Here is a 14,994-nt window from a genome sequence, read left to right on the forward strand (position 1 = left end):
TAAGAAAAGACATTTTTTTGTCAAAGTAGATGGTTTCCAAGTAGTAGTCTCATGCTTTTACCTTTTGTTATACTCATAATGAGAAAACAGTTCATGGCAGGATCAAAGCATGTTCTACCAAGGCCTTGGCTTCATCTGTAGCTTTTTGGAAAGGGTTGGAGTCTAGAAGTGTTCTGGAAGTAGCAACTTGGTCCTCTGTTAAACTTTTACAAAGCACTCTAAATTAGATACTTTCTCTAGGTCTGGGAAATGCTTTGCTAGGACCATTCTGTAGGGTTTCCAAGACCCTCATCCTTCCTCCTTCCAGTCAGTTGAAGATATGGTAACCTGCCCGTATAGCTAAGACCACTGTAGTACTGATCTTAATGAAGAACATACTACAGTTGTGTAAGTAACCTTACCGTAACAGTAGATGTTCAAATGATTACTGCTGCAGTAGCAATTCCCTCCTTCCATCTCCTCTTTTTGGTGTGTTGTTTATGCCAGGGTGTGGGCACTTTGTTCCTAGCATTGTCCTTTCAAGGCTCAGCCTCCCTGTCACTGTTGGCATGAAAACTCTAAAGGGCTTGGCTCCCAAATAACTCTTTTTAGTCAGCTCAGCTAGAGATGACAGTTTGGACACATGGAAGATGCCTTGATGCTTTGGAAGCTTCTTGACTATTATATTGGCTATGTCTTGCAAATGATGTAGCTAATGCTACAGCAGTAGTGATCATTCCAACTTCTACTGTTACGTTAAGTTTATTTATACAACTGTACTTTCTCCTTTCTTTTCATTTTAGCCAAGGGTAATTACCACAAGCTTCCCACAGACTGGATTTACTCACACAAGACAGCGAATTAGATGCTACCCAGTCTATAAATTCTTTAACTAACTTCCTATATGCTAACATTTTGATATCTTTTAGGCACCCTTTTTGAGGAGGTGAGAAAACCTGCTACTAGAAAAATCATATGTGAACACATGGAAAATATTTTCTATTTGGTAGTAGTCAAAAGAACGAGGATCCTCTTCAGGCACGGCTGCATCTGGTTCTTGATTATTTGTATAAGTTGCAAGTTAAACAGCTTTCAAAAGGAGTGAATTCTGTGCTTGAGAAGCTTACCCTGTCTTCGTCAGGCTGAATTGAGGTTCTTAACTTGGATGGGTGTTGCATGCATTGCTCTGACATCTGCTAGGAGAGTGTCTTGAGTTACAAGCTCCTTGTTTTCCCTAGTGACTGCCTTTCCTTTAGATCAAATCCTACCTTTTTGCCTATATTGGTCTCAAAGTTTACTTTAGGTGAGATTTTTCATCTCCCAGTTTTCTTTCCTTAAACTAAGAAAGACAAAGAAAGGATCCTTCACACACATGCTGCTCCGATATTACCTAGAGAAAATTTGAACTGTAGGAATGCTGATCAGCTATTGGTCAGCTATGAAGGTTAGAGGAAAGATAGCCAGTGTCAAAACAGGCCATTTTCAGGTGGTTGTCTCATGCTCTTACCTTTTGTTATACTTGCCATAATAAGCCACATCCATGCAGAGTTGTAGCCCATGCCAAAGGGGCTTTGGCTTCTTAGGTGGCTTTCTGGTAAGGGGTGGACTCTGTAGATGCATGTAGATGCAGTCTGGAGGCAACAGTGTGGGGTCCCATGTAGACACTTTTACAAAGCGCTATAAACTAGATTCCTTTTCCCGATGCAGAACAGGCTTGTTTTGCCAGGACTATTCACCAGGGACTCCTGGAGTATTAGGTTATTGCCCTTTTTTCTTTCTTTCTTTTTTCTTCACTAAGCTATGGTAATCTACCCATATAGCGTAGGCTAAAGCAACAGTGATCTATGTCCAAATGTACATTTGTGTAAGTAAACATGTAGTGACAGTAAATGTTCTGTTAGATCGCTGTTGCAGTAGTTCCCTTCCCTTCAGCCCAAATTTCTTCATGTATTTTTTCTATTGCCATGGGTATGGATTTGTCAACTTTTTTTGTATGTAGTTACTGCTTGATTTATTTTCTAATGCTTTTTTCAGGGCTGTTGTCTCCTTCATGGGCAAAAAAAAATGCTCCAAAGCTTTCTGCTTTCCAATAGTCCTTTTATGGGGCTCTTCTCAAAATCCTGACAGTTGAAGTGCGTGACTTTAACTTTGTGAAGCTGGTCAGTAACATGGGGAATGACCCATATAGCTTAAACTTCTGCAATTGTGATTTATTCAAGCATGAAATGTTATGATGTTTACTTACATAACTACTTTCGTCACAGTACTGATTACTTAAGCTTTAAACCTCCCTCCATCATTTTGTCAATGTACATGTATACTATTACTTCCAAGTTTATACAGAAGATGTAGAGCAGAAGATATAGAGGCGGGCCTTGACAGGTGGTTTGACATCTGGGCGCTTAGGTACAAATTTGAAGGTGCATGCATGAACAGTTTGATGCAGTGCGTTACATTTGCAGGGCTGATTTGGTGTGTAATGTACTTAGAATTTGTAACTTAATTACAGTAATGAGTGTTATACATTAGGATGCCTTGCATCTAATTGAGTTAACTGCGCTTGAAAATAGCTGCTGATTTATTCCTGTAGGATTTATGTTTAGCCTAGTGACTTTGTTTCTCTTGTTTTGAACAGATGCACCTGTAGCAAATCCAATACCTAACGGCAAGTCTAGCAGTAGCCTAGAAAGTGATTTAGATCTATTTGGGCCCATGGTATCAAACCCTCTCCCAGAATCCAGCACAGTGAGTATTTTTTGTCACAACCAAAAAAAATGAGTCGGCTCGTCTTTTACTGTACGTACAGATCATATGTTTAGAAGTTAATTTATAAACAAATTTTCTGAGTATATATTTTTATTTATTTGCGCATAACTTAATTGGTTGCAATATTAAGCCTGAACCTTACCGTCCTTAAGAAGCTTCACTGTCATTATTCCATGTGAATATTTATTAGCACTTTTGTTTGTCTGGTTTGTTTTTGAAGATGGTCAGTGAACTGCTTTCACTAACCTTTTCTGAAGTATTTTAAAAAGTTAGGGTAGCCGTGCCAGGTCTGTGGCATAGAGGGATGAAGTCCTAACTACAGTTAGTGGGTTGGGTACCAGTAGGAGCTGGCAGTTGAAGAGAGGAGTAAGGCATATCCTGCTTGCTACCCCTGTTCATGGGGAGAAATCAGAATGATGATCAAGGCCGTCCATTCTTTACAGTCCCATTGGAGATTGGGGCTCAGGATGGCACCAGGGCTAGGCATTGCAGGTTGACTTGGTATAGTGTTGCAACTAAGGGGTGGACTGGTGATTGTCTTTGGCCATACTTCATGGCATGGAATAGCCTCTAAATGTATGCATCAGTGTTTATGGTGGTAGGGCCACAGTCCCATGTAGTCATCCCCTATGCTGTATGACATCTTGGCAGCTCTCTGTTTCTTTCATTTCATTGACAGTCAGACACAAGGCTGAGTACCCTGGTTGGTAAGGGTACAGCTGGGCTTGTATAGATTATTGTAGTTGAATTGGGGATGGGTTGAACCCATTGGTGATGGTGTGCACTACAGTAGCTCAAAGACCATAATCACCTCACCCTGGAAGGCATTAACGTCTGTGTAGTGACTGAGACATGGTTTAAAATAGTTTAAAGCACTCCGGCTGTGCAGGGCTATACTTCCTTCCACACATTTAGACCAGCTACTGTGCAGGAGGAGAAAAAAGGTGGAGGTGTATCAGTCTACATCCAGAAGAGACTCATTTCAAGGCTTATAAAGCAGCATGATGCACCTGAGCTTCTTCATCTCCAAATAACCATCAGAAAGGTCCCATACTGTATGTTAGCTAGCTGTAGAACTCCCTGTATTACACAAAGCCACAACACCTAGCTACAGGAACTAGAATCACTCAGTGTTAAACCCAGTACTATTTCTATAGGTGATCTAAACTATCAATATTTAGACTGGGAAACCTACACCACCACCACTAGTGCACAACCACAGCGATTCATGGACTTTGTCAATACAAATGCCCTGGAACAATTAGTCAAAGTACCTACTGAGGTAATAACACCTTGGATCTTGTCCTTGCTAATATGGGAGCATCTTGCACCATCCCTTGTGTATCTTCATTTGTTTAGGTCTCACCATAAAACAGTTTCCTTCAAAATAAAACTGAAACCAGGGATCCCTTCCACCCAAGGTACCTTTCAAAATTTCTTAAAAACAAACTATCTACTAGTTAAGTGATACATTGGCAAGCCTCAAATTCCCACCAAATCCAGATCAACTCCACAGAATAAACAGAAACATATACCACCACACTCTTCCAGCATGCAAACACCCATATAGATACAGCTGTACCCTGTAGGAACAAGTGCAGGGCAAACCCCAGAAACCATCCCACACGGTGGAACCATAATATCAACAAGCTTTATAATAAAAAGAAAGGAATTTTGACCAGAATTAAGAAGAGTATTTCCCAGAAGGTTAGAGCTCTTGTCACTGAAATAAACAAACAGAAGCTTAATAAAATCCACCAAACCTGAGTTTGAGGCTAAAATAGCTACCCAAGCCAAAGACAGTCACATGGCAGTTTTTTAATTACGTTTGTAATCTTAAAAATACAACACAGCAATGCCCTGCACTGATTTTGAATGATGTTACCTACACTGAGGCTGAAGATACAGTGAACCTACTGGCTAATAAATTTAGCTCTAACTTTACTCATCTCTCCCTTCCGTCCATCCCTCAAGATATACCTGAAACAGACCGCTTTCAGCTTTCACAAGACCTTGAGTACTAAAAGTGTTATCAAATGCTAAAAATACTGCATCGATGGGTCCTGACAATATCCCTGCATGCATCTTAAATAGCATGATACATGATTTATCCACACCCCTAACAACATTGTTCAGTCTCAGCTTCTATACAGGTTTTGTACCAAATGAATTGAGAACAGCTGCAGTCATTCCTTTGTGTAAGGGAAGACCTTCCACAGACCCATACATGTGACCAGCCTCATATGCAAAACCATGGATAGACTTATCATGGAATTAATCAGTCAGGATGTTTCCAAACACTGGACCTGTTTCAGTTTGGATGTGTCAAGGGCAGGTCATGCTTACTCAGCCTGGTAGATATTTTTGTAAAGGTCACCAGAGCAATGGATGAAAGCAAAATGGTACAAACCACATACCTCGACCTGGTCAAAAAAGTTGACACAATAACACATTCAAGCATAAGTAGAAAAGCTAAATAAACTCGGGATAAATCCTGTGTCACCCACTGGATTGTCAGCTGGCTTACAGATAGGGCACAGATAATCAAAATAGCTGAAGTTCCTCTACAAAGAGACCAGTCACTAGTGGAGTTCTCCAGGGTTCTGTGCTGGGGCTTCTCCTGTTTATCATCTACTTTCTGAAGTAAAAGCCATTACCAAGGAGCTCTGGCTGAGTAAGTGTACAGATAACTGCAAGTTTGAAGCAGTCATTGAATCCCTTAATAGCTTAGTCACCCTGCAGGAAGGTTTGTCTCAAGTAAATAACTGGTGCCAAAATCATGGACTGAAACCAAATGCCAAAAAATGCATTATTATATCCATTGGGAAGTCATCTACCCCAGGGAACTACTACATCGACAATACACCCCTAAGAGTTGACCCAGTTGTTCAGTTGGACTGAAACCAAATGCCAAAAAATGCATTATTGTATCCATTGGGAAGTCATCTACCCTGGGGACCTACCACTTTGACAATACACCCATAAGAGTTGATCCAGTTGTTCAGGATTTACTTATGTATACAGAGACCCAACTTTTGCCCAACATGTGTCTGTAGTAAGAAAATATTTCAGTATTGCACAGCTTATAAACAAAAGGTTTGTGTCTAGATCTAGGGATGTCATTTTCCCCTTTATCTCATCCCTCATTAGGCCAGTCATTGAATATATTGCCCCCTTTGGTATGCATCTCTTCTTACACATACAACAACTGGAATGCCAGCAGACATACCTTACTAAAAGGATACAAAGCCTAAACAATGTGTCCTACATGAACCGACCCAAAGCTCTGTCACTATACTCTGTATCCTACAGACTGCTAAGAGGTAACCTGTGTCTGGCATACAGGGCATCCTCCGACCCATTACTATTGGATTTACTGTACATCAGTAAGTGCAGTGGCATCATTAATACTCTGTCTAGGGATTTAAACCTTTTCTTTAACATCAACAGAACAGTTTGGAGGGACTGGTATAACTCACAGAGGAAAACACTGCTGTTGAACAAGCTCCCCATTTACATCCCTGTCCATTTTCAAGCACAACTTTGATATGTAGATGAGAAACAGAAATTTTACCCCAGGGCTGCCCCCATACTATTGATGGACAGAGGCAGCTCCTAAATGCTTTATTTCATGCATGGGTCCCCTCAAATTATCTATGGTATGATCCTAGTTTGTATTGGGGTAATATATAATGTTATGTTGTCCTATCTTGCCTTCATTCTATGCTGGTTGACTTGGCATAATTCAAAGGCTTCCACTCGCTTGAGGCTATGCCCTATCCCATGATGCTCAGGGAAGATAACCGAGATATTGTTTGCCACTCAAGCAGATCGGGTGACTTCTGACTGGCTCTTGGCTAAGTTTTTTCTTCATATTATATTTCAGTGCTAATTGTTAAAAATGTTATAGTTGAAACATTGTTAACCTTTAGTTAGTTAATTAAGGGCATTTTGTCTGTTTCTCCCTGCCTTTGCTGTTGTTGGCCATCATCTTTTTTCGTCAATCCTACCTGTTTCTAGTCTTAGCTCCCTTTCCCTTGCCTCAAGCTCATTTTAATTAAAGAGCTTTTCCTCCCCTTTTAGGTAGCTTGTTTAAGTTAGAGGGCTCCTAGCGCCCCGTTTAACTTAGAGGGCCACTCCCCTACCCTCCCATTTGTGCTTTCCCCCATAGTCGCAAGGAGAATCTGTTTAAATTGGAGGATTCTCTCCTGCGTAGTTGTTTTGTGTGGTTTATGACTTAGCAATATAGATATATAAAAAGTTTTCTTTGTATTCCTAGACTAGTTTTGTGTGGCGTGTTTTTCTTGATATTGCTAAGTTTCCTTTGGTAGCTTCTAGGCAAAGCTGTAGATGTTATGTGATCCTATCTCGCCTACATTCTGACTGATGGGTTCGGAGCCGATCCCTCGGCTCCGACTCGGCACGCTTATGCCAAAGAGCGAAGTCTCTTATTGGCTGAGCTTACTATATCCCAGGATGCACCACTACCAGTCCCCCAGATCTCGTTTGCCGCTAACCTGCGAAGACGTGGTCTCGAGCTGGCTGAGCTGAGTAGTAAATTTACTAACTTTTTTCTGTCAGAATTTTGCTGTTCTTGTCATAAAAAGCTGTTTTAACGGCTATTCTTCACTTTGTGTGTGTTTGGAGTTGTTAAAGACTTGTTGTGTGATTGGGTTGAGTTTGGTAGGCCTCCTTCATCTTAGGGCCTTCCCGGTCAGTCAACCCTCCTAAAACCTTACAGGGTTTCAAGTACCCTTGTTATTTGCAACGCTTTTAAGCGGTAACTGTAACCTATTATTAGGTAGTGTCAAACAGAAAGTCAGTAATTGTATTTTTTCTGTCAAAGATTACTGAAATTGTTTTGCCATAATGTCTCAAAATCCTAGGCCTTCGGGCTTCAAAAAATGCACCAAATGCAATTTCAAAATGTCCATCACAGACGATCACTCGCTCTGTGTGTATTGTTTGGGTGCAAAACACTTACAGGAGTCATGCAGCGTGTGTCACGCTTTTTCCTCAAGGGTCCTCCAGGAGAGGAAAAATAAACTGATTCTTAAGGGGTTAATAAAACCTTCTTTTGAAGAAGCCTTGGCATCCTCTCCTTCTCCGGCTAAAAAGAAAAGGGCGTTGGTTCCGACCAGTCCGTCGGATCCGACCGCCAAAAGACATAGGCAGGCCTCTCCTTCGGCTCCAAGGACTTCGGAGCCGAGGGCGGAACGGTCTGCCTCGATGCCACCAGTCTCGACTCCTCTGGCTTCGGAGCCGATGGCTGGGGCATCGAGAGGCGGGTCACCTTCGTCGGCTCCACTGGTCTCGGAGCCGACAAGGGTCGCCCACTCAGACACTTCCTCCTCGGCGCCGAAGTCCACCTCGGCACCGATGGAATCTAGTGTGTGTATTCCTTCGGCGCCGATAGTCATCGAGTCGCCTCGGAGCCGGTCCCCTAGCCCTTTGGGGCCGTTGAAGAGGCCATCTCGAACCCGTTCAGTTTCCTCTCGGTCTTCGAGGATGTCGGATTCAGATATAGACAGGGTGCTCCAAAGACTGTTCCAGTCCCCAGTCTTCCAAAAATTTGTTTCGGTTCCGACCCAGTTGGCTTCGGAGCCGATAGCCCAGGCCCACCCCATTGCCATTCCTCCTCCGACCGCTTCGGCTCCGTCGGAGCAGGTGCTGTTGGAGCCGGTGGAGATCTTAGGGTCGGCTCCGACCCTTACTCCAACCCGGGCCTTCGGGTCCGAGTTTGTTACACGGACTTCTTCGGCTGGACCCGGGGGTGATGTCTCGGGACCTATGCTTTCGGTTCCGAGCCTCCCCCTCGGTGCTTCGGCTGCGGGACTTCCGTCGGCTATCATGGCTCCGGGGACCGGACACTCCCAGGATTCTGGGGGTCCGGCTTTCAGAGCCATGAGGAGTGCCTTGGCCAAGTCTTCTTCGGCCATCTCTCCGGCTTTACCGGCACCTTCCCTGGGCGTGGAGACTGGGTCTTTGGCAGTTCCCCTGTCCGTAGGCAGCGGAGCCCCTGGGCCTGAGGTTACCCCCATTGGGGGTTTCCCTCCTCCTGAGGGTTCTTCGGAGTTGTCTTCGGAGGAACCCCCAAGGAAGAGATCGTGCAAGAGGAAGCACGTGGACTCCCCCGAGTCTATTACATCGGACACTGATCTTGATGATGCAGAGGGGTCCCCGAAGTCGTCCTCGGATGATGTCTCATTTGCAGACATCTTAGAGATCCTCAAACAACGAGGCGGCTGGATATCCAAACCCCCCTCTGCTGATGAGTCAGTGCTCCTCAAGGCCTTTGGGGCTCAGCCTTCCGCCTCCTGGGTGTCTCCGCCCTTCGAAGAGCTTCTGGATTTAGTTTGTCGGAGGGCGTGGGAACATCCAGATACTGTGGAACCAGTCCCTTCTCGTCCAAATAAATTTTTGTCTGCCCCACCCGAGAAGGAGTTCCTCACTAAAGGCGTGGCTGTAGATGCCATGGTGGTGGCATCTGCTACACAACAGGACGTGGCAGAGGCTTCAACGTCCGTCCATCCTCCTAATAAGGAGTCTAGGAGCATGGACAGGTACGGGAAGCGCACCCTGACTTCAGCGGCCTTTACTTTAAGGTCTCTGAATTATTTGGCACATTTTACCAGGCTTCAGAGGGATTTGGTCAAGGAGTTGTCAGATTCCCTCTCGGGTAACCTACCTGAGCAGCTAGCCCAGTCGGTTAGCTCTCAGTTGGCTATCCTTACGTCAATTTCTAACTCGTCCATGAGGCTCATTTCCTATGCGGTCGAAGGGGCGGGTAGAGCGGCAGGCACAGGCGTGGCTCTACGGAGACAAGCCTGGCTCCGCTTGTGTCAGTTTGCGGAGGCCTTCAAGTCTTCCTTTGCCGACGCTCCCTTTGATGGGTCCTCTTTGTTTGGACCTAAGGTTAAAGACACCCTTACCCGCTGTGAGCAAGAGGGAAAAACTTTATCTGCCGTAGGTGCCCGTTATTCCACTCCCTTTCGGCCTTACCCCAAGGCTAAAGGAGGGGGGAAGATGTGGTTCCGTAAATCTCGCAAGTTTTTCCCCCAACAGCAGGAAGATTCCCCTTCCAGAGGCAGAGGACGGGGAAATTTTTCTGGGAGACGCCGTCCCAGAGGCGGCAGAGGGCCCCGCAATTCTGGAGACCGCGAGTCCTTTCGTGGCTCTTCAGTCTCCCACACATCATGAGGGATTGCCCGGCTGTGCTGCTCCGGAGCCAGTCGGGTGTCGTTTTGCCAAGCACCTAAAAGCCTGGGAGTCAATCACTCAGGACAGATGGGTGCTTCGGATCATTGCCGGAGGTTACACCATCCCATTCACATACTCACCCCCACCGTCCAAAAAAATCCCGGACCCACCACCCAGTCAAAGGGAAATGGCAGCCACAGAAGCTTTAAAGCTGCTAGAAAAAGGAGTCATCCAACCGGTCCCCACAGACCAGATCCGATCACGAAATTACTCCAGGTTCTTTTAGTGCCAAAAGACAGGGGACCTGAGACCAATACTGGATCTCAGCAGACTGAACCAATCCGTCACGAAATCCAAATTCGAATGGTCACGTTACAATCCATTCTCCCATTGTTGGAGAAGGATGTTTGGATGTGCTCCATAGACCTCAAGGACGCCTATTATCACATACCGATACATCAGGCGTCCAGGAGGTATCTGCGCTTCAGCCTGGGAGTCAGTCATTACCAATTTTGTGCTCTGCCCTTTGGTCTCACCACAGCCCCCAGGGTGTTCACCAAGTGTTTGGCAGTAGTGACGGCTCACCTGAGAAGTCTTGGATTCCAAGTGTTTCCCTATCTGGACGACTGGCTCCTGACTGCCACCACCAGGCATCTACTAATGGACAACCTCAAAGCCACCATCTCCCTGGGTGCTACCCTGGGGATTACATTCAATTGGTCAAAGTCTGTCTTGCTGCCCTCTCAGCGCATAAGGTTCATAGGAGCAGAGATAGACTCAAAATTGATGCGCGTCTTTCTTCCTGCCGAAAGGATCCAAACTTTACAGGGCCAAGTTCAAGCTCTGATCTCGAGATCCAAAGCCCCAGCCAGGATGGTTCTACAAGTTTTAGGTTCAATGTCTGCCACGGTTCTTTTAGTTCCTCTGGCAAGATTGCACATGAGGATTCTTCAGTGGCTGTTGTCAACTCAATGGTCCTTTCAGGATCTTCCCCTCAATCATCACATCATGATTACGGAAACATGCAAACGGGACCTTCGCTGGAGGCTTCAGACATCCAATCTAAATCAAGGAAGCCCCTTTGTTATTCCCTCTCCAGTGGTTACCCTGACGACAGATGCCTCCCAGATAGGGTGGGGGGGGGGGCATTGTCTGGGCAGGTTAGTTCAGGGCTCCTGGCTTCCAGACGAAGCTCTTCTCCACATCAATGTGTTGGAGATGAGGGCTGTACTTCTATCCCTACAGGCCTTACACAAGTTTCTTCCTCAGGGCATAATCGCCATCCACACAGACAACATGTCGGTGGTCTGGTATCTAAACAAACAAGGAGGGACCAGATCTTACCCCCTTTGCAGAGAGGCCATGAGGGTGTGGGAATGGGCTGTAGCTACCAACCGCTTCTTGGTAGCGACCCACATTCCGGGGAAATCAAATATATTGGCAGACAAATTGAGCAGGACAATTCTCTCTCCTCACGAGTGGTCCCTAAACGAAACAGTAGCAGCTCAGGTTTTCAGGAGATGGGGGAAGCCGTGCTGCGACCTATTTGCAACTCCACTAAACACCAAGTGCAAAAGGTTCTTCTCCTTGACTCCACATCAGGGAATACCAGCTATGGATGCTCTAGCACAACCTTGGCCAACAGGGCTACTTTATGCCTTTCCTCCGATTCCACTTCTCTCCAAAGTCATTCAAAAAGCTTCTCAATTGGGGTCCGCAATGATACTGATTGCCCCATACTGGCCTCGTCAGGTATGGTTTCCTTACCTGAAGAAACATGCGGTGGACGATCCGTGGACTTTAGACCTAATTCCGGACCTGCTAATTCATCAGTCGGGACAACAGCATCAGTCCCTTCGATCTTTGAAGTTGACAGCTTGGCTCCTCCACTTCCGACTTTAGTCAGAAGTCACACATTAGACCCGGAAGTTGTTCACATTTTATCTTGGCCCACAAACCCACCACTAACAAATTGTACCTCAGTAAGTGGAAGAGGTTTGCTATCTGGGCTCAACTCAAGGGCTTAGACCCTATCACTGCTCCTATCCCAGAGGTTTTGAAATTTTAACATCCCTATTTAATCAAGGATCTTCTGTCTCTACTATTAAAGTCCAACTAGCGGCAATCTCTAAATTTCACGAGTCCATGGATCCTCCATTGATGAGCTGCAGACTATGCAAAACTTTCATTAAAGGTGCGGTCTGTTGAGACCCCAGTTTTTCATCCTGCGCCTCCGTGGGATCTAGATTTAGTGCTTCGTGCATTGACATCTTCCCCTTTCGAACCGGCTGCTACATGTGAGTTAAAATATCTGTCTTGGAAAACTGCTTTCTTAGTTGCAATTACTTCTGCAAGAAGAGTTTCAGAGCTTCAAGCCCTGTCCATTAAACCACCGTACTTGATTTTCCACAAGGACAGAGTATCTCTTAGGCCTAATCCATCCTTTGTCCCAAAGGTCTGTTCTAATCTTTGTCTCCAACAGTCTCTAGAGCTACCAGTTTTCTTCCCAAATTTCTCCAATGAAGCAGAATACACTCTCCATAAATTGGATGTTCACAGGCAATTACGCTTCTATTTAGACAGGACTCAGCAACCGTAAGTCAGACCAGTTGTTTGTGTCCTTCTCAGATAATAAATTGGGTCAAACCATCACAAAAGCTACTATTTCCAAATGGATTAGAGGTTGCATAACTCAGGCTTATTCTTCTTGAATAAGCAACTTACAACATCTATCAAAGCTCATTCTACCAGAGCTATGGCTACTTCTATAGCTTTTCATTCCAAGCTCGCTATATCGGAGATTTGTGCTATGCTACTTGGTCCAATCCACACTTTCATTTCCCACTACAAATTGGATGTGGCATCTAAAGGACGAGCATCATCTGGTTCTCCGGTACTCCGGAGTGTTTTCCAGTGTGCCACCCAGGATTCAGGTGCTAGGACGCTGTCCCATCAGTCAGAATGTAGGCGAGATAGGATCACATAACATCTTTTAGTTATGTACTCACCATAACTTCAGATGTTTGGGATCCATCTCGCTACATTCCTAATACCCACCCTCCTTCCCCTGCCTTGGAGATCAGAAGAGATTGAGCGGTTTTGAGTTCTACTGTTTTATCTTGTTTCATCTGGCGATGTTATATAAGCAGGGCGTGCATGTGTGCATGTATGCGGACAAACTAGATCTGGGGACTGGTAGTGGTGCATCCTGGGATATAGTAAGCTCAGCCAATAAGAGACTTAGCTCTTTGGCATAAGCGTGCGAGTCGGAGCCGAGGATCGGCTCGAACCCATCAGTCAGAATGTAGGCGAGATGGATCCCAAACATCTGAAGTTATGGTGAGTACATAACTAAAAGTTATACATACACACACAGAGACACACACATATATATATATATATATATATATATATATATATATATATATATATATTTTTATTTTTTTTTTTAGTGTACGGGTTTGCTGGTTTTCTTTCTTGGATACGTTACTTTGTGAGGTAACAAAGTTTAGAAATTTTCTTTTTTGGGCTTTCATATTGCTTCTGCCTTCCTTGTTGCTACAGACTTGTCTAAGGATCAGAAAGAACCCAAACAGTCAGGGTTCAAGAAATGTAACAAACCAGCCAGAAAATGCCTCTTACCGATGGGCACACCAGTTGTATTTATTGCCTGGGTGCCCTCCATTTGCAAGAATCTTGTGCTTTTTGCTGTGCTTTCAGCAGCAGAGTATTCCTTGAATGCAAGAACAAGCTTATTGTCAGAGGGTTATTGAAAGTTCCCTTTTCAGTGGCTTTGGAAGGGTCTCAGAGCTCCAAACCTTCTTTAGGATCCCCTTCTTCCTCAAAATCAGAGAAGTTGGGGAAAAAGAACTGTTGCCTCTGATCCGGCCTCAGAGCCACCAAAAAAAGTTTTGGCTAAATCACCTTTCTCAGATCCAAGGGCTCTTGGCTCCAAAAAGTCTACCTATTTGGCTCCATTTGCAGTTACGGAACCAACAGAGTTTCAAGTTAGGAGATGGTCCCCAGTTTTGGAGACGGTTACTCCAACTTTGAAATCTCTGCACCTAGAAAGGATGAGATCACCTTCATTGTCCTCCCGTTCCTCCAGAAGTCTGTCTGATGATAACGTGGAGCGGGTGGTAAAGAGACTACTTCGTACACTGGCGCTGGCAAAAACTCTGTCGACTCCAACCCAAAAGGAACTGGAGCTGACAAACACACCATCCCTTTCTTCGATTCCTCCTCCGACCCGATTAGGGGCTTCAGAGCCAGAGGACTTGGGCCTGATTGTAGTGGAAACGTTGGAGCCGAGACTTCCAACAGGATCATAGGTTCCGACATCTGCTCTGACTTCCTTGGTTCCGTCGGAATCTGAGGAGTCTAGGAGCCGACGTTCTCCCATCGGGTCCAGGGAGGGGAGTCAGATTTGACAGCCGTCTGAGCCGATTCTACCTCTCAAGGCTTCGGCACTGTTGAGCTCTGCTCCTACATCGGCTTTGGAGCCAGCCCCTCTGCTTCGGGGTCGGTCTTTTGGTTCTTCGGAAACAGGGACCTCCTCGGAGTGGGGTGAGGGGGCTTTTGAGCTGATGGAGACAGTGCTGTCACCTCCGACTGCTCCAATTTCAGGTTTGAGTACTCTTCCTCCAAAAGTGCCTCTGTCTGTCTCAGCACCGTCACTCTCCCTTTCCACAGGACAGCAGAGATCCACAGCCTCAGGAGCACCCTCTGGGTGATCCGCATTCTTCCGAGACCTCCCCACAATACCCTTCTGAAGAGCCCCCTCGGAAAAAAACATGCAAGAGGAAGCATGTAGACTCCCCTGATGAGTCTGTCACCTCAGACACTGACCATAAGGACTCAGAAGGGCCCACACGGTCGTCCTTTGAAGATATCTACTTTGCAGATATACTTGAGATCCTAAAACAGAGAGGCGGCTGGACTACCATCACCCCTTCTGATGAGGAATCGGTGTACCAAGGCTTTCGGATCTCAACCTTTAGCCTCTTGGGTGTCTCTGCCTTTCGACGAGCTTATGGACCTGCTCAGTCG

The 14,994-nt window shown here is 45.4% G+C and overlaps 1 protein-coding gene across 2 annotated transcripts in view; it reads left to right on the top strand.

The window, feature by feature from the left end:
* Positions 1-14,994, top strand: part of SMAP2 (small ArfGAP2) — a 976,618-nt gene that overhangs the window by 633,416 nt on the left and 328,208 nt on the right. For both annotated transcript variants that reach the window (XM_044059966.1, XM_044059967.1), the window contains exon 7: positions 2,615-2,724. In XM_044059966.1, coding sequence (XP_043915901.1) covers positions 2,615-2,724 — 110 coding nt within the window. The remainder of the gene's footprint in view (positions 1-2,614; positions 2,725-14,994) is intronic.

The sequence above is a fragment of the Protopterus annectens genome, chromosome 1.part2, assembly GCF_019279795.1.
Source record: "Protopterus annectens isolate FY-2018-M chromosome 1.part2, PAN1.0, whole genome shotgun sequence".
Lineage (NCBI taxonomy): Eukaryota > Metazoa > Chordata > Ceratodontiformes > Protopteridae > Protopterus > Protopterus annectens.